Source organism: Vipera berus, assembly GCF_964194415.1.
Source record: "Vipera berus genome assembly, chromosome: 3".
Classification (NCBI taxonomy): Eukaryota; Metazoa; Chordata; class Lepidosauria; order Squamata; family Viperidae; genus Vipera; species Vipera berus.
In genome coordinates this window covers 200,797,822-200,821,956 of record NC_138204.1, presented here as the reverse complement: position 1 = coordinate 200,821,956, position 24,135 = coordinate 200,797,822, and the positions used below count along the sequence as shown (strand labels likewise).

The 24,135-nt window shown below is 40.2% G+C and overlaps 1 protein-coding gene across 1 annotated transcript in view; it reads right to left on the bottom strand.

Annotated features, from left to right (window-relative positions):
* The window catches only part of MED30 (mediator complex subunit 30), a 36,216-nt gene extending 12,942 nt beyond the window's left edge, over nucleotides 1–23,274 (bottom strand). The window contains exons 1-4 of the mRNA XM_081323712.1: nucleotides 23,185–23,274; nucleotides 21,310–21,484; nucleotides 18,967–19,125; nucleotides 17,943–18,053 (exon numbers count right to left, since the gene is read on the bottom strand). Of these exons, the coding sequence (XP_081179838.1) occupies nucleotides 17,943–18,053; nucleotides 18,967–19,125; nucleotides 21,310–21,483 (444 nt within the window). The 5' untranslated portion in view covers nucleotide 21,484; nucleotides 23,185–23,274. The remainder of the gene's footprint in view (nucleotides 1–17,942; nucleotides 18,054–18,966; nucleotides 19,126–21,309; nucleotides 21,485–23,184) is intronic.
* Nucleotides 23,275–24,135: the final 861 nt, after the last annotated feature.

Sequence of the window (24,135 nt, the reverse complement as noted above, 5' to 3'; positions counted from 1 at the left end):
GCAAATTTTGGCCCTTCATTTTCCAGGGAATATACAGATATATACAGATACAGAATGATCTCTACTGCAGGAACTTGCTTTAAACACGGGAGTAAAACTTTGTATTATCCACACTGCCTCTTTTAAGGAGAAACTCACTAGAAGAGTCTACTTTATACTAGAATGATGCTTACATCTTGGAAGGATTAACAACTGGTAGATGGAGCCATGGGGAAAAAAAGCCCTACCAGCTCTTCAGATAACTTTGCCAATATATATCAAACTTGATTTCCAGCTGAGACTAATCCTGTTGCATGAAAATGAATAATCAAACAGAATTCTATTAAGTTTTAAAGATCTACCAATAACTTGTTGGAACTAGAAATAGAAATCTAAGGCACCATTCTGCTCAGCAGGAATTTTAGTAACAAAAACAACTTAACTTGCCTTTTCCCATCATTTTAAGAGATGTTGACTAATGTATCTGAACCTAGCATGCATTTATATATTTATTTATTACTGTAAGTAGCTATGCCATATCTACTCAGAAATTAAAGTATACTGAGTTCAAGAGCATCTCAGGCCACAAGTCCTTGTATTTTACCCTCAATATTTAATGAACAAAGGACAAGTGAAGACAAAGCTTAAAAAAAAACCTAAAGGCAGCCACATTCCCAATTTAAAACCATCTGTTTAATACCACAAAACCGGACTGCCTTCACAAAGCATTGTACAAATAGGTTGTATTAATGACTGGCACAGAGATGAATTGAGTTACTACAAAGTTCTGTCAATTGTGGCATTGAAGCATTTTGATTTTTCCAAGGCCAAAAATTATAGCTTAGTTTGTGCTTTCTCTATGACTGAGAACTGAAGCATTTGCAATTTCGGTCTCACAGTGTGATGTCACTTAGATCTCTCTGCATAAAGAACCTAACACTCATTTTTCCTCCACCCAAATCCATTTTACATTCAGTCCCAAAGTAATAATGTTCAATTTGGTTTGGCTGCATAGCATTTTGCCTCCTAGGTTAGCAAGCTCAATCTGAATTTGCAGTTAAAGATAGGAGCCATGCCTTCTCAAGCATATTTTATCGGATAAATGTTCTTCCTGGGGTTCAGCTCTTTGGATTTTAGTGCTACACACTGTGTGGCTTTCCTTCTCAACTGCCCCATGGGGTTCTTTCCAGACTGCAACAGGAATGCCATACCATGCTGTGACTTTTAAACTAGATAGTGCTCAATGGATTTTGCTTTGTGTTGGTTGGCTTGTTTCAGGAACTCTTGACATAGTTCAATACCTCCAAATATTGCAATGTATTCCATGTCTATATCAGGTTAACAGGGCTGCACTGAATCTTTCTAAACCCCACTCCATATTATAGATCAGTGCTTTTCAAAGTTACAGAATAACAGAGTTGGAAGGGACCTTTGGAAGTTCTTCTAGTCCAGGGCTTTTCAACCTTTTCACCGATTGTACCACTTTTAGGATATGGCAATATTCGAATACCACTTAGCACGGTGTCAGAAACTTGATGACCCCCCAAAAAAGGAAAAAAGTGAAAAAGTACAGGTAGTCCTCGACTTACAACAATTCGCTTAGTGACTGTTCAAAGTTACAACGGCACTGAAGTGACTCATGACCATTTTTCACACTTATGACCATTGCAGCATCCCCAGGGTCATGTGATTTATATTTGGATGCTTGGCAACTGATTCATCTTTATCATGGTCACAGTGTCCCAGGGACATGTGATCCCCTTCTGCAACCTTTTGACAAGCCAAGTCAATGGAAGGGCTGCTGGTGGCCAAGTGCTAAGGTGGGACTTCCTTCAGACCCTCCCTCCCTTTCATTACAATCTCCCTCCCTCCTCTCTTCTTTCCTGTTTCCCTCCTTCCCTCTTTCTCCTTCCCATCTCCTTCCTTCTGCAGAAAGAATTTGGGAACTCCCCCTCCATATTTTCCCTCTTCCATATATTTATCAAACAAGGAACAGCCTCCAGAGACAGAAAAGACAAGCTGCAGAGGGAACTAGCTTAAAAAGGCACATTCCCCTTTAAGAATTAGCCATTGGCTAGAAAGGAAAGATGGGACACGGTGGCTCAGTGGGTTAAGACGCTGAGCTTGTCGATCAGATGGTCGGCAGTTTGGCGGGTCGAATCCCGAGTGCCGCGTAACAGAGTGAGCGCCTGTTACTCGTCCCAGCTTCTGCCAACCTAGCAGTTCGAAAGCACGTAAAAATGCAAGTAGAAAAATAGGGACCGCTACGGTGGGAAGGTAACAGTGTTCCGTGCGCCTTTGGCATCTAGTCATGCTGGCCACATGACCACGGAGACGTCCTCAGACAAATGCTGGCTCTTCGGCTTTGAATGGGAGATGAGCACCGGCCCCTAGAGTCGGAAACGACTAGCACGCATGTGCAGGGGGGAAACTTTACCTTTACCTTTTAGAAAGGAAAGTTAAGGAGCCAGCAGCCAGCACTGCTGCTGGCTAAGGAAGCCTTCCCCAAATGGCTCCATTCATAAGTAAAGGAATGCTACAGGCAAAATCCATTCAGGACAAAAATACTGTACTTCAAAATCCCTTGCAGCAAAACTTACAGCTAACAATAGCAGAGCAATAGAATTAGAACCAGTAACCCCTCACTCCAAAATCCAACACGAGCCATCAGCCACAATAGAAATTGCCAAACACTCCTTAAGAACACAAAGCCCACATTACACAAATCCCAGGACTTCAAAGTCACAAAATCACATAAGAATCCTTCCACTCTCCCAGTTGTTGTTCAGCTGATGCAGAATGAACCAAACCGAACCGAACTGAACCGAATAGAGCTGGAAGGGACCTTGGAGGCTTCTAGTCCAAGCCCCCCCCCCTGTTCAAGCAGGAGACCCCCCCTCTCCTTTGTGGAAACTCCTCAAGTATTAGAACACTGCTATCACATCATCCCTAGTCTTTTTGTCTAGACTAAAGGTAAAGGTAAAGGTTCCCCCGCACATGCGTGGTAGTCGTTTCCGACTCTAGGGGCCGGTGCTCATCTCCGTTTCAAAGCCGAAGAGCCAGCGTTTGTCTGAGGACGTCTCCGTGGTCATGTGGCCGGCATGACTAGACTCCAAAGGCGCACGGAACGCTGTTACCTTCCCACCGTAGGGGTCCCTATTTTTCTACTTGCATTTTTATGTGCTTTCGAACTGCTAGGTTGGCAGAAGCTGAGACGAGTAACAGGCGCTCACTCTGCTACGCGGCACTCGGGATTCAACCCGCCAAACTGCCGAACTTCTGATCGACAAGCTCAGTGTCCTAACCCACTGAGCCACCGCGTCCCTGATTTTCTCTAGACTAGCTATACCCAATTCTTCCAACCATTCTTCGTATGTTTTAGTCTCAACATCTGAAGTCTCAACATCTTTTTTATAATGTGGTGACCAAAACTGGATCCAGTATTCTAGATGAGGTTTTACTAAGGTTTTGTATGAATTTCTTTCATATCTGGTGAAAAGTCCATTTCCAACTGCTAAACTTAATTACTTTTCAGCTGCTGTAGCGGTAATAAAACCTCTGCAATAAAGTTACAATGAGAAACATACTTTATTTTTACAGCAAAGAAAAAAAATAATAATTGCCTACTATGGCTGGTGGAAAATAAATTCAAATTATCCAGACTTTTTCTTTCGTATTTTAGAAGTTCTCTAAAGAATGAAATCCTATGAAGTTTACTAGCTCTTCTTTTTCCAGTCATTTGTCACAGGGACAGGTGTCTGGAGAGAAGCTATTTAAACATGTCAAATGTTAATAACAAGTAAAACTTGAAAAGAAAATCAAGAAGACAATGAAGTAATCTAGAAAACGTTAACAAACAGCCCCAGTAAGAGAATGATTTCAGAACTTCAAATGGAGAAGAAAGAAATATTTCTATATAAACTAATTTTATAGTATTGATTTATATGTCTTTTTTTCTGGTAGAGGCAAGGAAACCTTTGTCTCTGCTGCTAGGTTTAGGACCGTACACAATGAAAACCTGTAAACAGTATTTGGCTACATAGATCCACTCATTTTATTATAGTTGGTGTAATGCCAGCCTTGTTAACCCCTCCATCACAAAAAGCGCACTTCTGTGATTTACTAGCACAATCAGTCTTCACTAAAGTGATCGACTGCATAACTATCCTTGCCCCATTACATCAGCCCATTCCACTTAAATTAAAGGTCCAGGAAGAATACCTCCTCTGCCATTGCCTTCAGCCTTTGGGACATCCCACCCACCCCCAAGGTGAGGTAGTTCCCCACTCTCCTGGCCTTTCAGAATTGTCTGAAGAACAGGATCTGCTGTCTTTCTTGGGGTTCAACACGGGAGCTTTGAAGACTCTCCCCCTCACCTTTTAACTTTGAATTATAACGATCTTCGCCTCCTAATAAAATTTGACACTTTCTTTTTTAAAAAATGTTGTTATACTGTATATTACTTGCATACTGCCTCTGCATGCGTGTTTCTCTGCGAAGAAGAGAGGGCAGTTTCCAAAATAAATAACAAAACAAATATACTTTAATAAACAAACAAACAAATAAGCAATCAAGCAGCACAAAGCAGTTATTAAGCTCAAGCCGCTAGCACCAGATACAACAGGAACCATCCATCTTGGGTTCCTCTTGTTTCAACCAGCAGGCCTTTAAAAGGACCCAAGGATTTGGATTCAGAAAGAGAGGGAGGGATCGATATTGGGTTTCAATGCCCATGCATTCCTTCCCCTCTTGCTGTGACCTGTATATTTTTTTTAAGCATTCATTTCCACTGATCAAATGTATGATCTCTCAGCTCCAATTTCTAATCTTGCTAGTTGATAAACATCCCATTAAATGTTCTCTCACTTTAAAGAGTGTTAGCAGTGCAAGGCATTTTTAGAAAGGTATAGGCTCTCGGAGAAGGCGCTGACTTTATATATAAAGCCTATAAAGCCCTACATGGCTTGGGTCCGGGATATCTGAGGGAACACCTGCTGCCGGCATCAAGTTCCCTTCGTCCCGTGCGCTCCCACAGGGAGGGTCTTCTCAGGGTGCCACCGGTAAGAGATTGCCGGCGGGTAACACCCAGGGATAGGGCCTTCTCAGTGGGGGCGCCTGCCCTTTGGAACCAGCTGCCAGTGGAGCTGAGGACTGCCCCCGACCTCCGTTCATTCCGCCGGGGCCTGAACACCTGGCTCTTCGAGCTCTCTGGCCCAGGCTGAGGATTAATTTATTTTAATTGGGGGTTTTATTGATACAGGGATAAATTTAATCTTTTTTAAACTTGGTTTTTAACTTTTGTATTTTTGGTTTTTAATTACCCTGTAAACCGCCCTGAGTCCTCCGGGAAAGGGCGGTATATAAATGTAATAAAATAAATAAATAAATAAATAAATAAATAAATAAATAAATAAATAAATAAATAAACAAACAAACAAACAAATAAATAAATAAATAAATAATGGGAGGGCTCAGTAGCTTCAGTAATTTCTTGAGAGCAAGGCAGATTTAAACCTGAGGTTATCACTGACAATAAGGTAAAAGGAGGGGAGTAATTCACAGAAGGGAGAGGAGAAGGACTTTGCAAGGATGAAAGAAACCAACCCACCTAGAAACTTCAAAATCAAACCTGGAAGAAGGCAACTGCAACTCACATAACTATGGTTGCAGACAAAGAAGTACCGACTATGGGCATGGCTGAAATATCTAAACAAGTAGGTGATGAGAGCTGAAAAGACTTCTCTAATTACCAGAGAAGAATGCTGAATTTTTTCACAAGTAGATTTGGAGATAATATTGCCAACTTTAATAGCTACCAGCAGTGATTATGCCAGAGGAGTTTTACATCTCAAAAGGATAGAGAACAGGGAATGTAGAAAGACCCAAGCAAGGATAACTTGTAATAGTTAAAGCAGGGTACATTGGATGTTTTTAGAAATAAGTGTAGGTCAGAGAAGTGGAAGTCTTTTAAATCAGGTGGTTGTATAATATACTGCGTAAAGCATAAGGCCATTGCCAATACAGTGACGTTCCAAAGGGCTTTAGTAACTTGACGGTGCAAGTAATCCTGAGTTCATGTCAGAAAGGTATTTCAGAGAATAGAAGTTGCAAGGTGTCTGCAATCTTTTGAAACAGATGCATCTTTTCCTGGAATTTCAGAACAGCTATGGCAGCCAGCCATGAATCCCAGGAAAAGACCCAATTGCTTTAGAGAACTGCTAATGTTTGAACTCTTCTGAACTACAAAGCACCTTTGGGGAATAAACTCTGAAAAGCCATAATAGCTAAATATGTGCTTGGTTACAATCCAGTCGCATTGCACTCATGTCAGAAGTACCAAGAGGATTAGCCGGTGGCATCACCATTGCCCAGGGGATGCCTAGCTGGGGGCTCCTTTCATCTCCCCATCAGGAGCTAGAGCAAAGGACGAGAGCTCACCCTGCCCCAAGGCAGAACTTGGGTCTCGAATGCAGCTTGCTGCTTGTCAAACCAGCATCCTAACCACCCAAGCGGCCATGTTCCTTACATTCCAATAGGACAAGATCTATTAGAATTAGTGAACATCACTGTTAGAAAGAATATGGACTCGCCGCAGATGTAACTGTAGAAGACTGAAAAATTCTATGAACATTTTAAGAGATGTTCAATGCAAGAAAAGATCTTGTAATGCAATAGGCAACTGGAATACAATTTTTGCCAAAATAGAAGCATGGGAAACCAAATGCAGATTAGAGATAAGATTACTTGGTTTGCATATAAAATGCTTATAAAGTTTAAGGCCATCTGTAAGTCTGTGGGGAGAGAAATGTGGGGGTTAAAAAAAAATAAAAAAGTAAACGTACCAGCAAGATTTGATTTGCAGGGCATACTTCTCCAGAATATAAAATCAAAGTAGAGGACAGATTCAGGATGCTTAATTTACGTGAAAAAAGAGAGCTACCGAAGAGATAAGAGACACTGTGAAGCAGAAAATTTCAAAGGGGAAAATATCCAAGTTGTTTTTAGAACAAGGGATCTTAGTCGAAAAGAAAAAAAAAGGATGATGAAAATCTTGAGAAACAAGAAGGGATATATGACGATTAAGTATGGACACAAACAAGAAAAGACAAGGAAACTAATGAAGGAAGCTAACAAATAAAACAAGAAAGGGAAAATAAGACAATTTTTAGATGAAAGTAATGAAGATTAACCACAGAAGAGACTTAATGGGGCCAAATAAAGCTAAAGAAAGATGGAAAGACTGTAGGAAGATCTTTTTAACAATGGAAATATAGAACAAAAACATGGCAGAGAATGAATACCTGTATATATAGAAACAGCTCTGATATAGAATTAACTGGGAAAGCAACTTGTGCATATGAGCTGCTTGAAGTTGCAGCGGAGACAGTGAAAGTACTATCAGCTCTATTCCCAACAAATATGAAACAAAAATGTGTAGCCTAGATTAGAAAATATTAATACACATACCTATATCCAAGAATGGAAATGAAATGAAAGGCATGAAAATTTACATTATATGAAAATGTGCAATGAACAGGATAACGAATGTGAGAAAGACCTTTACCTTCCTATTGTTACCTACAGCCAAGCCTTTCTTTGAACCATATGAGAATATGTAATACATCTTAATATATTAAAGTACAGGCAAATCACAAAAATGATAAATGAGTGGCATGAAATCACAACATCAACCTGCCATTTTGTACCTACTTTCTGACACTGGATGCAAGTATGTAAGTTAGACACACCTTTCACATTAGCTCTAGGTATCTGCCTTTGCATTATATAAAGAACAATCAGGTCTTGATAGCAGAATATCTGCTTATAATGATTCTTCAAAACACTCGATTAGGAAGAATCCGCTATAAGAATTGGAGTGATTCACAATTGGAAAAAAAAATTGGGATGCAGTGGCTCAGTGGGTTAGGACGCTGAGCTAGTCGTTCAGAAGGTCGGCAGTTCGGCGGGTCGAATCCCGAGTGCCGCGTAACAGAGTGAGCGCCTGTTACTCGTCCCAGCTTCTGCCCACCTAGCAGTTCGAAAGCACGTAAAAATGCAAGTAGAAAAATAGGGACCACTACGGTGGGAAGGTAACAGCGTTCCGTGCGCCTTTGGCGTCTAGTCATGCCGGCCACATGACCACAGAGACATCCTTGGACAAGTGCTGGCTCTTCGGCTTTGAAACGGAGATGAGCACCCGCCCCTAGAGTCGGAAACGACTAGCACGCATGTGCGGGGGAACCTTTACCTTTACACAATTGGAAATGAATGAAACAAACTAGATCACAAAACTGTCCTTAAAAATCTTAACTGCTGGAGATAGTTCAATATGACAATCACTTATCCATGTAGTTATCACCAACTGAGCCAGACTTTGATAACACTGAACTAAAAATTGTATGTAGGCCCACAAGAAATAGTCTGTAGGAAATTTGTGTATAAATTTATAAGACCTAATTTGTATGAAATAGTTAAAAGGTGTTCAAAATATCAGAAGTATTTTGGTATCAGATCAACCATGTTTCAAATTCAGGACCATTCTGAGCTTAGAACACAGTACACTGTTGGGTCATTTCAAGATTGGATCAGCTCATTCAAACTCAAGATACTCTGAAATCACAATACTTTTGCATACAGTAGGTATGTAAAAAGTTAGTTAAAATCCAGGGCCCATGCAGTTAGGAAATAAGACAGGTGAACAACAGTGTGAAAGATCCTGCGTATGTACATAGGGTACCATGGTATCCACCATCATTGCTACTCTGTCATCAACTGACTATCCAAACCAGGGGCCTTCAAACTTGGCCCTTTTATGACTTGTGGACTTCACTGGCTGAGGAATTCTGGGAGTTGGAAGTCCACAAGTCATAAAAGGGCCATGTTCGAAGACCCCTGATCCAAAGGCAAAGACCAGGCCACTGACAAGATCATACTGTGTTAAACCCATTTTTACAGAATGGAAGATCGCCTCTACAACTTGGCCTTGGTTCTCTAAAATGTGAACGAAGAGAAGGCAAAATAATTCCTAGGAGTTGCAGCAAAAACCAAGCAGCGTAATATAAGAGCCGGCTTAAGCACAAGTACATATACATATTAAATGTAAAGCCGTAGATTGGAATTCCAGAAATATCAAATAAGTAAGAGGGAAATGCATCCAGAATGTAATTTGTATTAAAAAAAAACAGCTCCCCTGAATCTGGCTGTTTAATTTAAATAGTAAGTCCTTTCGGCAAAAGAAACTGACACATTTTAAATTATTCAGATGGCAAGAATATCTCAGTGGCTTCCAGATTTCTTTTCAGATTATAAATGGGGTGTGGAGAGGGAAGAGATTTGCTCATGAATATTTGGTGCTGCAAAGTAAGCTTCCTTTTTTCAAGGAAACGAAAACAAGAGCCTACTCATCAGTAATAAATCGTGAAAGTGCCAGCACAAGTGCATAATGTTCTCAGAATCAAGGTGACCTGTCCTAGGCCATTGAAAAAGAATAAGGAAGGGGAATGAGGAGAAAGGATAGTCTTGTACAGAAAAAACTGATGTGTGAAAACGTAATTTGCCATGATTATGCAACTAATTGTGCAGCTTTTCCCAGGTTTGCACCTTCCAAATGTCCTGGGCTTCAACTTACATCACTCTTGACCAACTCTGCCAACAAGCTGGCTGAGATTTGATGGGAATTCAGATCCAATCATCTAGATGCCACAGGTTGAGAAAGCTGGTCTAAGGTGACCTGGTTTGAAATGTAGCACAAGTACTAAAAAGCTGGTAAAATGTCAGCTTCAGACAGCATAGGTTACAGTAAAAGGCAACCTTGACTTCCAGCCATTTTAATTCACTTCAATATATGTCCTCATCATTGACAGGGAAGTGCAAATTAAATATTGATTCAGAAATGGTACACACGGTTCATACTGCCTACTTTTGCTGGTCCTCCACAGAAGGCAATGAATAGAGGGAGCCTTGGTGCCCTTCAAAGAATCAAATATTGACCCAGAAAAGTTTCTATTCAGTTTGTGTCTAAGGTGAGTCTTAGTTCAAGCGAAGCTCAAGTTAGCAACCCCAGTTAAAAGATTGCTACACAGCTAATACTAAGGAAGAAATGAAATTCTGCATGAGGAGAAAATAAAAGCAGCTTTCAAAGGCACATTCCATTCCATTTTTAATTATCATTCAGGAATCAAGGAAAATGTTCTACCTTTTCAACACCTCAATCCAAGTGAGCAAGTTGTAGGGGAACTGAAAAAAAGATGTTCATTATGTCTAGTGACACATCCCTTATGTATTGTAATTCAAAGGTTCAAAAACCATTTTTTGAAGAATGTTTCAAGACAATCAGGGAAAGCTACCTGATTTCATTAATTGTTCCCCAAAATTTTCCTGTCATAACTTGAGAAGAATGTCAGATTTAGACTGGACTGACAGAAATGGGACCATGGCATCTTTTTCAGGTAATTCATTACTAGAACTGCTAAGGTCCCATAGCATTTTTTTTTTGTTCAACATGATCCATGACCTATTTATTATGTACACTGTGAGCTTATGCAATGGAGACAAATTCCTGCTTGGCCAATAAAGAATTCTATTTATTCTATTCTATATTCTATTCTATATTCTATATTCTATATTCTATATTCTATTCTATTCTATTCTATTCTATTCTATTCTATTCTATTCTACCCTGCTCTATTCTATTCTATAACTGACATTATCCATTGGTCCATCAATATCAAGATACTGCTGATATCCAATTGTGAATTACCACCCTGGGTTACTCTGGAAGTGTGTGAAGTCTTTTCTCAGCACCTGGAGACTGTTGGGGTCTGGATAGGAGTAAACAAGCTGAAGTTAGGCCCAGGAACTCTTGGTCTTATCTCTGGAAAGGACAGCACTGTCTCTGAGAAAGTCTACAGGGTTCATTCTGTACTCAAGATTAATGTTGGATAACCACATGAAAGCTATATAACCAGGATATTTCCCTACCTGGAATGGGAGAATTTGCAGTGGTAACTGATGCAGTCAATACACATAGGACTGCCTTAAAGATCACTCAGAAATGGTGCCTGATGCAAAATGAAGCAACCTGCTTGAGACTAGCAGTAGAACACATTATATCTGTGTTTTGGTCCCGCCTGAGTTATCAGTACATTTCCAAGAATAATTTAAAATGCTGGTTTTCTCCATGAAACCCTCTACAGCAGACATGTCAAACACAAGGCCCGGGGGCTGGATCCGGCCTGCGAAGTGGTTTCATGCGGCCCGCGAAGCCATCCTGGAAACAGTGAGGGAACGGCCCCCACTGCCTTGGCCCTGGCCCAGAGACCCTCCTTCTGCCAGAGACCCTCAGATCTGTCCCACTCCTGCCCAGGCACCCATAGGCACCCTTGATGCGAACGATGTAGAGCTGGCCACGCCCACCCAGTAGGCCATACATACTCTAGCCACGCCCACTCAGTAGGCCACGCCCACCCAGGCCATACGTATCCGGCCCCGAGGGCAACCGCAATGCTGATGAACTTGAGTTTGACACCCGTGCTCTACAGATAGTCCTTATTTAAAGACCACAATTGGGATTGGCAACTTCATTGCTAAGAGATTAAGCAAGACATCGTGTGATTGTGATAAAACCAGGGGTCTTCAAACAAAATTCCTCTTCCTGCTGGCTGAGGAATTCTGGGAGTTGGAAGTCCACAAGTCTTAAAGCAGCCAAGTTTGGAGACCCCTGTGATAGACTTACACCCGCGCTTCCACTGCAGTCATTAAGCAAATCACCCGCAGTTGTTAAGCAAAACATCATGTGACCATGACTTGCAATGTCACTCTGTTATTCTATGTTCTAAGCCACGGGTGTCAAACCGGCTGCGTCACGTGACGTGCCGCGACTCTTTTTGCATTGCCGGCAATGGGGCGGGCGCGGCTTTGGAATGATGAAACCGGCCGGCGGGCTGGCAGTTTGACACCCCTGTTCTAAGCGGAGGACTTTCTGAAGGAGCCTGATGGTAGAACGCTGCTCTGAGCACCTGAGAACTCTCTTCTTTCACTTTTATTTTATACAGGAAAATATTACAAAGAATGGCATCGTGTAACACAAGCTGCTTTAGGCTTGATGACACAGGCCTGTGAGTGTCTATTCAGTTTTAAGTTCTACTAAGCTCAGTGCACCTTACTTCCAGGCGACTGAGCATAGGACTGCAAATGAAGCTGAAGCCAAAGCAACAGAGCACATATAAGCTCCGAAGTTTCTTGCTCATTTATGCGTTTTGCATGTGGTACCGGTCAGGCTAAATTTATTTCAAGCAGGGTTGCTCTGTAGAAACTAATAAATATTTATCCCAGGCTATTATTCTGAAAAAGTGTCCTTCCAAAATGTTTTTTTTTTTAAAAACCCAGGAGAATACAATACGATTTTTTTTGAAGGGCAAAATATAGCTGGTGGTAAGGTTTCAAGGCAAAAAAATCATAATGCAGTGATACCAGTATACTTTTTAAAGAAGTGATTAAATTATATCATAAACATTTATGAAAATCCTCATACAAGAATGCTCCAAGGAGGATGATAAACAAATCAGCATTTGTGGACAACAAGGAAAGAAATATATAAACTCCCCAAAAGAGATTGTAAAATATATTAACAGTTAAAGACAGCAAAGCGCTCACATAAATTTATATTACAGTAAAATCCTATGCAATGTTATACTATTAGTTTAGTCTAATGGTTTGCTTTTCCAAATTCACACTGCTTTGGGGTGTTTTTTTTTTCTTTTTTAAGACGTCTAGGCACTTTATATTGAAATCCAGTGCTTCCTTACATCTTTTTTCTCACTAATTGGCAATGACAGAAACTGAAATGTCAAACTGATTCTTTTGAAAGCAATTTTTCACCTTTCCAAGATATTTTAATGACTGAAATATTTTTTTTAAAAAAGACAGGGATTTATAGCTTGATTGTGGCAAAAAAAAATCTGCAGTCAAAAGATTACTAAATAAAATGCATGAATTATATACCTTTGTGCTGGAAGAAAGGAAACAATGAACAACAACAAAATTCAGACAGCCTAAGATGTATTCAGGCATTAAATTTCCTCAGGGTTAGAATTGCATGAGTATAGAATAGGGATGTGGCTTTGGGCTTCATTGACTATGCTATACTTGGGTTGCCCGGCTGATTATTCTCCATAAATTTGTAGGTTTCCAATGCAATTTAGAATTCAACCCCATCAGGATTCTTAATCATGAAGGGTGTCTATCTATATTACTACATGGAAGGCCAAATGGTAAAAAAAAACAACGAAGCTAAGGCAGAACCAGCCAATGCAGTCACATTTTATTCTATGCATTTCTAATCAAACTTGAATTAGGCTGTAGTCTGGCATTTCCATATGAACACTCAAATTAGTTTTTCACAGGGATGTTACAAATAAGACTGCTGGAGTTCAGAGCCTTTTAGACTCCCTACTTACAGTTCATTTTTCTATATGTATGCTTACCCAGAGCATTGAATGATAATATTTAAGGCATTGGAGATAAATGACACAGTTAATCTGTTCCTTTTTCTCTGCAAGTAAATGAATGTTTTGTGCTATTCCATGTTAACCATAAGGGACGCGGTGGCTCAGTGGGTTAGGACGCTGAGCTTGTCGATCAGATGGTCGGCAGTTTGGCGGGTTGAATCCCGAGTGCCGCGTAGCAGAGTGAGCGCCTGTTACTCATCCCAGCTTCTGCCAACCTAACAGTTCGAAAGCACGTAAAAACGCAAGTAGAAAAATAGGGACCACTACGGTGGGAAGGTAACAGCGTTCCGTGCGCCTTTGGCGTCTAGTCATGCCGGCCACATGACCACGGAGACGTCTTTGGACAAGCGCTGGCTCTTCAGCTTTGAAACAGAGATGAGCACCCCTAGAGTTGGAAATGGACTAGCACGCATGTGCGGGGGAACCTTCACCTTTACTTTACCTATGTTAACCATACTGGATTATGGCTGACAGAATCACATAAAAGAATCCCTATCTTTGCTCTATCCCAGTATCTTTTAAACTTGGCCACTTTAGGATGCTGTCTGGGCGTTCTGGGAACTGAATCCTACACATCTTAAAGTTGCCAAGATTGAAAAACACTGCTTTGCCCTAATGGATTGCAGCCCAAGTCCTCTGGATCCTCATTTCCTACTTTTCATTCAATAATTTTTGTATTGTAAGATCTTACATCATCTTATTTGTGCATTTATCTTTCACAGACAAATAGCTAAAAGACATCACACTTCAGGTACCTTAATCATAAATGCTAATTTGATAGCTGCATTAACTTGGAAGTTAATTTGCAACTGTAGATTTTAACACCAAAGCTGAAAATTTGATTCCATCTTTAGCATAAAGAACATGTTTCCCCCTCTCTCCTGCCATGAAGAAATTATGACAAAGACTCACACAATCCCCCTCCGTGCATATCACTTTGCTGAAAATAGTTAATGGAGTTTTTAATTCCTATGATGTTTACTTTATCCTGACCATTCAGCAACTGTGCATCTAACTCCAAAGGTCTCTGAAATCAAAGCCTTATCCAGAGATGGACAAGAAGAAGAGGGAGAACAGGGCTCCTATTTTATTCTGTCTGACCTTATATTGTCCTTGCTCTTTGAAGCTCTTCTTACTTCTATTATAGGTTCAGGATGCCACTGGACAAACCTGCCAAAAAGATTGTTCCCTATAAGCCTAACATTTGTGTATGCTTCTATCTACAAACTTTCTTCTGCGAGAGTTAAACCAAGAAAAACTCTGCCCATTGCAACAATTAATTTTAGGCCTATGTAGGTTAAACTGAAGGGACGCGGTGGCTCAGTGGGTTAGGATGCTGAGCTTGTCGATCAGAAGGTCGGCAGTTTGGCGGGTTGAATCCCGAGTGCTGCGTAACAGAGTAAGTGACTGTTACTCGTCCCAGCTTCTGCCAACCTAGCAGTTCGAAAGCACCTAAAAATAGGGACCACTTCGGTGGGAAGGTAACAGCATTCCGTGCGCCTTTGGCGTCTAGTCATGCCGGCCACATGACCAGGGAGACGTCCTCGGACAAGCGCTGGCTCTTCGGCTTCGAAACGGAGATGAGAACCGGCCCCTAGAGTTGGAAACGACTAGCACGCATGTGCAGGGGAACCTATACCTTTACTAGGTTACACTGAATATATACTAGATAATAAACAGCTGACATCCTTCTGCTGGCAAAGGCTTTTTGTTCTTATGGCAGCTTCCGACGGTAGCAAAGTGATGGAAATAAAAATTGGGATGTGCCTAAATGGTTATCCTTCTATTCTCCGTGCAACAACATCCAATTATTCAAACACTGGGAAAACTCAGTAAGTTGGAGAGGTGACAGGGTGATAACAAATAAATAGATAAAAGCTTTTCCTTCAGGGGATAAAGAATTGTATTCAAGGGCACCGGTTGAATACAATCCAGTGTGGCTTATTATTTTAAAGTAACACACAAAGCTTTTTTTCATCTTTTAAATACCAAATGGAAAACATCTCTCTATCCCTATCTTTCTACCCATCTCTTCTCTATGGCATCCTTTACAGCAAAACCAATCCATGCAAAGCTAACAGGCACCTGCTCTTCATAGACAAATATTTACCTACGTATATTTGATCACATCGGCTGTTAAAAAAATGCCATGCAATTTCTCTCTAAAAAGTAAAACTGACAATCCTTTGAGGCAAACCATTAGTGGTGTTCTGTCTGGAAAAGAAAGACAGAATGCTCTAAATCGATCTACATTGCTAAATGACTGAGCACATCCATGACCTTCTTTAAATGTCAAGACTAGAGATGTACTTACGGATGGTCAAACCTCAGGATCAAATGTTAATTTTGGAGGAAGCTGTAGACTTTCTGTCCAAAATGAGTCTTTCTTCAAATAAGCAGGTTATATATAGTTAACAAATATGGATACTTGAAGTTCAAAATAGAAATTCTTGTAAGCTACTGCATATAAGTAGGCAGCAAAACCGTACACTCACAGTGATGATGTTGCCTAGTTAGGTGATGAAATGTCTTCAAGCAAACATACCAAGAAATGCATACAGTTTATTCTAATAAAAAGTAACCATCAATGGGCAATAGGAGTTCAAGGGAGAACAATGCAGGACACTTGCTAGAAGAGTCCAGTTGAAGAAAGAAAGTAGGTACTGACTTTTTAGAAGAATCTATTCTTTTTTTCAATTAGTGTCCCGTGAATGAATAACCAGCCCCATCCTTATACAAATGGAAACACCAAGCAAATGACTGAATAGTTATCATACAGTAAATTTATGAATAAAGCACCTAACAAAATTCCTCAAACCATTATAAGCCAGGAATCTACCAGCAAATTAAACTGAAATTGAAACTTAAACTGAAAAAAAGAGTGCAATTTTAATATTTTTAATTAATATAAATCCAGACCATAGCTAATGAATGAAATGGCTACCAAGAGTGAGCATGTACAACGAAGGGCACAGAACTAAAGAGAATTACAAGAAGAGCATTTGGGACTTAAGTACTTTTCTAAGGTTTGATTGGTTTCCCCAGACACATAATTCATTTTCAAAACATAAAATGAGTGTCCTACAAGAATTAGCATTTAATAAACATCAGAACAAATCCTAGTTCATGGGCTGGTAAGTACATCCAGAATAACATCTCAAAATGTAAAAATACAGAATTGCCATATATGGCCCTAGAACATGGGTGTCAAACTGCTGGCCCGCGGGCTGGACGTGTCATCCGGAAACCACGCCCACCCCATTACCGCCAATGGCAAAACCGTCCTGATACGTTGTGCGACGTCACATGACGTCACAAGTTTGACATGTCTGCCCTAGAAGGAACATATTTTTCTAATGTAATCTTTAAACAGTTAAAATAGTATAATGTAATCTCCTGCAAAATTAATACACAACTAAAGGAGAAAAAAAATGTTATTTATTTGTATCCCGCCTTTATTATTTTTAGAAATGACTCGAGGCAGCCAATATATCCAACATACTTCTTCCTTCTATTTTCCCCACAACTAACAATTCTGTGAGGTGGGTTGGGCTGAGAGACAGTGACTGGTCCAAATTCATCCAGCTGGATTTCACGGCTAACTTGAGACTTGAACTCAAAATCTCCTGCTTTCTAGGCTGGTGCCTTAACCATCAGACCAAACTGGCTGAGATTATGTAGCAAACATTTCAGAACATTATCGAATTTTTAATTTATTTATACATTATTTTGTTTGTTAAAATGTTTAATAAGTCAACCTGGCTACTTTACAAATTAAAACAATTTAATGAAAAATTAAAAATCCTAGAATGTTCTGAAATGTTTGCTATACAGTCTCAGCATAAACGCCTTCAATGATAGTTGTTCAAAAATGTTCTTTAAGGTAGTAGATGAATGGATGGATGGATGAATTAATATATTTACAGGCCCTGCACATCCTTGACCTAAATTATTTCAACTTCTTCTCTCAGGATGCTGCTGCAGGGAATTGCATGCCAAAACAACTAGACACAGACAGTTCCCCCCCTCCCCCATGCTATCACACAGCTAAACACCTAATTTCCACAGAGTTATACCTAAGGATATCTAAGCATGTAGTAGGGCTGTATTACTATCCTTTTTATCGTTCCTATTGCCTACTCCTATTATTATCTTATGACTATTATTTTGTTGGTTGTTTCCTATGATTTATGACCGTAACTTATGATTTATCACTTTGTTGCTTGTATGTATATTGAGAGCTTATGCAGCGGAGAGACAAATTCCAATCACACTTGGCCGATAAAGAATATTCTATTCTATTTCTTTTTCATGACTATACACCATGAAGTTTCATATACAACCCAACATTTGTGTCCTGGGCTCTATTTACTAATCTTTGTTTTCAATGAGTCAAAAATATATATTTGGCTTACAATCCCACAAAAAGGTGCTCAGAAATAAAATACTGTCTACCTTGATAACTTCCATGATTTCCCGTCTTTCTTCACTAGCAAAGAGTAGCTGGCTGGTGGCTCCCCGATCATCATGTTTAAAGCCATCCTCTTCCACGTAAGGAATGAGCTGCTATAAATGGGGGGGGGAGGAAATCCTATGTTAAGACTTATGGAGAACGTCTGGTGGAATCTGGAGTTATAGTAATTTATGTCATAGTAAGTCAATTATGGTAAATATGAATTACAGGAATGTTCCTTTTTCTAACAGCATTTATGTTATATGACCTGTTCTTGGACATTTCAGAAAGCTTAAGATGTCTCAAAGCAATAAAAAATATACTTTGCCTTTTACCGACTTGCAACTCGCTATAATTTTTTCAACCATATTCAAAAGGCATGAGCAGGAAAATACATTAAGTTTCACCATCTGGAAAAGATGGATACCATACGTAAGCTGATCTGGATCTACTGGCAAATCCTTCGGTGATCTGCAGTACATTAGCTCTCAGTAGTTTTACAGTAAGAGCAATATAATAATTTTCCCGCTCTTTGCTGTGCAATTGAGAAACCATGAGGTAAAGCAGAAGAGTATTTCTGCAGAAAGAATTGTTCTAAACTCTTGGTTTAATGGACCTCAGTTGAGTGGACTTCAGATATAGTGGACAAAGATTTCATTTGGGCTTCCTCCAATTTAACAGACAAACGTCTATTAAACTGAGGATTTGTCTACTAAATTGAAGTTTTAGTGCTAATGGTGCCATTTGCATCAGTTAGGTAATTATGCAAACAATATAAATGGATGTAAACAAGATAAGCTTGAACTTTACAGACATTTGTATTTAATGACACCCCCCCTTTCCCCAATGATCCATTAAGTAAAGATTTTACAGTAGTTATTACTAGCATTTGGCTGTATCCATTTTAATCCAGGTTTCACATAAGAATTTTGGGATTTTAGAATAAATGAGATCTGGAAACAAATCACTTTCCCTCTTCTTCAGGTCTAGATATTTGTGCCTGTCTCCCCTGCCCATTTTACTTACCTCTATTGGAATAGGTTCAAGTCCTGCACAATTTTCGTTGCACTTATCGTACACTAATCTCAGTTTCCGAAACAGTATTGAGAGTTGGCGCAGATGTTCTTGCAGCTTTCCTAATCTGTCTTGATATGTGCCCGTATGATAGGTGACACCATTTGGAAGCTGGAATATTCAAATATTTAACAGCAAGAAATCAAATTTCAGCCACCCTTGAGATTATACAATGGCAAAAGAAAACCTCACTCATTTTTTTCAACAAGCATGAACAGTTTTGGAGAAAAACTTGTTTAGTTTCCAATGCTATCTGAGCTTCATTCAATTTATTTAGAATGTTATCCAATGTCTATACTTACTGAAGCATATAACAAAATAGAAAATAATAATCAAAGATTAAAACACCATCATAAAATTATCCGCCATGCCTACAAAATATGTTTTTGAATACTGATGAGCTTCTTCTGGAAAAGAATTTCATAGTCAGAGCTACCTCTGAGAAGAGCCTACTAAGAGCATTTTCCCCTCATTTTAAAAACATGTTTGCAAATATTATGAGATCAGAGAAGTCTGATTCGCCAAAGGCAGATTAGAAGTAGACATCTCTTCTAACTGAAGGCGAAGAATTATTGTTTGCCAGTGTTCATTCATCCCTAGCTGAAATCTGCCATCTCATGAAACTGCTCCAGAATATTTGGATAAGAACATAAGTAGAAGACTACTGGATCAGCCTACTTAACCCAGCCCTCTGTGTCCAAAATGGTCTGAAAAGTCACCATGTAGGGAAGATGGGCAGGACAACAATTTTGAATAAATAAATGAAGCTGATAGTAAGTCTGCAAGAAGGATTTCAATTATTAGCATGCTCCCACTCCTGTTTCCTACAAATGGGACCCAGAAGCCTCTAATACAGGGGTCCTCAAGCTCATCAGCTCACTGATGCCTTCAGTGTTCCTTAACACCCAGTTATTTTATGAAAATAATTTAATTAATACTACTTTAGTTAATAGAATTAAGAATTATGTACTCTCACTTGACTGAGATGGGCGGCTATAGAAACTGAATAAACAAACAAATAAATAATAGCAATTATGGGTAGTCCCATTGATCCTTGGGAGTCGATCGCGACCGCTTGCTGTAATGCCAAAGGTAGTTATGTAATATCACAGCAGGACAGTTTTGTTACTGAGTGTAATAATAAAACAATCACATTTAAAAGCACATTTTAATGGGACATGTGTGATTGTATAATTTTGCATCCTTCCTAAAGTCTGGGATTCTATTCTTAACATGATCACTGCCAATTTTCATATTCATTCTGGATCAATATTTCTGCCTTATAACAAGAATTAAAGAAAATTCTGATCTTCTTGTTAGCATATTGTGAGCAAGTTGTGACATCAATGCTACTTTGTATGCAAAAGCACCCCCAAATTTGTGATTCCCCTTAGGTTTGCTCACAAAGTCCTGAAAAGTGGAAGGGGTCCACAGCCTTCAGCTTCATAATTTCTGCATTAAGAGAGGTTGATTGAGATCAGCAGAACATATATAAACATGCTAAATGTGGCATGCCAAAACAATTTTCTTTGATAATTTTTTTCTTCAAATTTTGAATAAAGCATATTATTCTGCAACTGGAAAATTATATTTTTTAGGATGAAAAGAACTGTAAACTATGTTTTTAAAAGTCCATGTAAAAACTGTAGGTTGCTAACAGAAGAATACTGGCTGAATACATAGACATTTTCTACAGATTCAGTGGAAATATGAACTATATTTAAAAAAATAAACCTAAGCAATCAAAATAAAACAATAAAAGTTAGGGGAATTATTTTAAAATTTAAATATAAAAAACTGGGGAGGAATTTCCTAGAAGAAATAAAAGTGAATATGGGAAAATCCTACAAATCCATCAACTATGGAATAATAAAGAATGACATTTACCAGCTGCCATCAAGGTACATGCAAATAAGCAGAAGCAAGAAGGTTATATTTTACATTAAGGGGAAAAACATGCAATTGGTCTGTTTTCTTTATAGCAGCACATTGTTTAAAAAAAAATCTTGAACTCAAAATGAATACTCTCCAAGAGGCAGATTAATTAGAAAAGAATTATCTGCCTCCTTTACCATATTCTCAGTGAAGCTAATATTCTCCAATTTTAGAAGTAAATTATCTAGGGAGAAAGGCAGATAAATCGTTAAAGCAGGTTTTTTTAATGAAAATATATAGGAGGCAAAGACTTCCTTTTCTGAATTCCAAAGATGTCTTTAGCTTAACTGTTTCTCACTGTGCCCTTTTTAAAAATTAAGTTCAGGTTTTCTACAAGAGATGAGACAGGTGATTCCTTACTTGCATATTTCTTAACAGCTGGAAGATTTCCATAGTGCGGAATACAATGTCCTGCACAGTCTCTTGACCAATGCGACACAACGAAGCTGTGTTCACTTCTCGTGCAGCCTGACCCTGAGGCCCAGAAAATGGACCAGAAGGCAATCCTGGCCCTGCTAAAGGCGGTGTAGACATCCTGAAGTGCAAGAGAATCAAACTATAAATTAAACTATAAATAGGAAAATGGAGTCAGAGTATACAAATCTGTTGGAAACAATTAGCATATGTTCAGCTATAGCACCTTCTTCCCCACTCACAATTACCCAACATGCATCTTTAATATATTAATACTTTGCTATTGACATACTGAAGTTAAATTAAATTTGGGCCCTCTGTCTACAAATTGATGTCATGCTCAAAACCTTACATTTCACAGAAGAGGCAGAAGAATTCATTTAGGGCACATCACTGCTCAGTGCACAAGTCCAAATTAAAGACTCCTTGCTAGAGAGGGATCTAGTTTCTGCTTAAACATTCAGATGAGCCTTCTTTACAGTTGCACACTTTATACATTGCTTTTGTTTCTGATTTAGAAAGCTCTTTCTTTTTCTCTAGGCCACTTTTGCATAGGTCCCTTTTGCATATCCTATCCTATCTTGGAACAGCAATCTTTGCCCTTTCTTATATAAACCAACTGCTGGACTAGGCTGCTTGAAGACCCAAAACCAATTCAGAAGAACCAACACCTTTTCGTTTTGAAGATTTCGGGAGCTGACTTTCCAGAATGTCTTATTTACTAAAGCCGTGGTGGCGAACCTATGGCACACGTTCCACAGGTGGCACGCAGAGCCCTCTCTGTGGGCACGTGCGCCATCGTCCCAGTCCTAGGCCTTTAGCTGGGTTTTATAAAATCTTTTCACTTTAGGCCTCCGCCGCCGTGTGCAAAAAAAAAAGTTCAAAATCACTTTCAACTTCTCGTGGGAAAAAAAAAGATCTCGCAAAGTTGGAATTGATTGAACTTTTTAGTCCCACCCAGTCTGCCGTTACCACCAGAGCCACAGCCACCCAATGGGCCACACCCACCCGGCGCCCGACGATACATAAGTGGGTTTTGGGTTGCAGTTTGGGCACTCGGTCTCTAAAAGGTTCGCCATCACTGTCCTAAAGCATCTGCTATGTTTGAAACCTATTCTTGAGTCTGCTTCCTTTCTATCCCTATACATCCAGGGCTGAAAGGGACCTTGAAGGGCTTCTAGTCCACCCCCCCACCCGCCTTATTCAGGGCAGGAATCTTCCATTCTGGAGAAATGGCTCTCCAGGCTGGAGCACCCACAATTTCAGGCGGCATTCCCAGGACCAAATACTTAAAAGACAGGGCCCTTAATTTGTTCTCAGCTCCAAAGGGACAGAACCCTGAAACATCTCTGCTCATCAAGTCTAGCAGTTTCCTTTAAAAACACACACATACATACACATACACACACACACACACACACACACACACACACAAACTCCCAGAAATAAAATCAGCCATCTTTTGGGGGCAGCCTGCCAAACCTCAGGCACAAAAACGGGTCTTTATAAAACATTTACATCATTTATAACAGGGGTCTTCAAACTTGGCCCTTTTATGACTGGTGGACTTCAACTCCCAGAATTCCTCAGCCAGCCATGCTGGCTGAGGAATTCTGGGAGTTGAAGTCCACCAGTCATAAAAGGGCCAAGTTTGAAGACGCCTGATTTATAATCTCAGCCTTCCTTCATCCGACAACTTGCAGGGACACTGGACTACGGGGCCCATCATGCCCAGCCACTGAACTGGGGTTGGTAAAGGATGTAGTCCAACTATCTTTGGAGGGGGCCGGGAGGGAAAGAAGGCGATAGCCACGAGAGTACCTAGCGGTCGTTGTCACGCTAACACCGGCCTTTTACGTCCCATCCAGGGCCGTCGACTCTCCCCGTCGGCGTCGACTTCCTCCCAGCGCGCAAACCGGCGTTGGACGTCGAACGGCGGGACGTGATGACGTCACGCGGTACGGACTCGGCGCGATGGATGCCTTCTGTGAATCGGCAGGGCGCAGCCATTTCCCTCCCCTCCCCCCTCCCCCGCCGTACAGTCACTCCTTCTCGGACCTCCGCCCTCCTCGGGAGAAAATGGCCCGCACGGCTCTCCCCCGTTACTTTCCTGGGTGTTTCAATTGTGTTTTGATCGGGAGGACTACATACCCCATTGTCTCCAGCCAATAAAATGTAAACGGTTTCCCTTTCGTTTCCCCCCCCCCCCCACTTCTCCTGTGTGGCCGGTTCTCCCTCCATGGCCAAGAAGAGCGCAAAATCAAAGGAAAATAAAATACCTTTTTGTTTTTTGTTCTTTAGCTTCTACGTAAAATGCAGGGTTTTAAGAGGCTGGATTAGAAGCTGAAAAACGGGAGGTTTTCAAAGCAGGTTTAATGCTGGTTGCCTTTAATTCAGTGCTTCTCAACTCCGGCTGCTTTAAGATGGGTGGATTTCAACTCCCAGAATTCCCCAAACAGGCTGGCTAGGAACTTCTGGGAATTGAAGTCCACCCATCTTAAAGCACCTGAAGTTGAGAAATATTGCTTTAACCGATGGTCGTATACTGAATGGGATGCATCAAAGGTTCCAGATAGGAGATAAGTTGGAGTCCATTTAGTTGTAGAGATAACACAGTTTTAAGATATACTCAGGATGGGATGAAAAATATTTGAGGAAGGTACATTCTTTCAGTTGGTTTAGACAAGGAATATATTGCCTTTCATTCTGTGAAGCACAATACAATATAATTGTTGGAAGTCCGCACCCACCCACCATTCTAGAGAAGGAAAT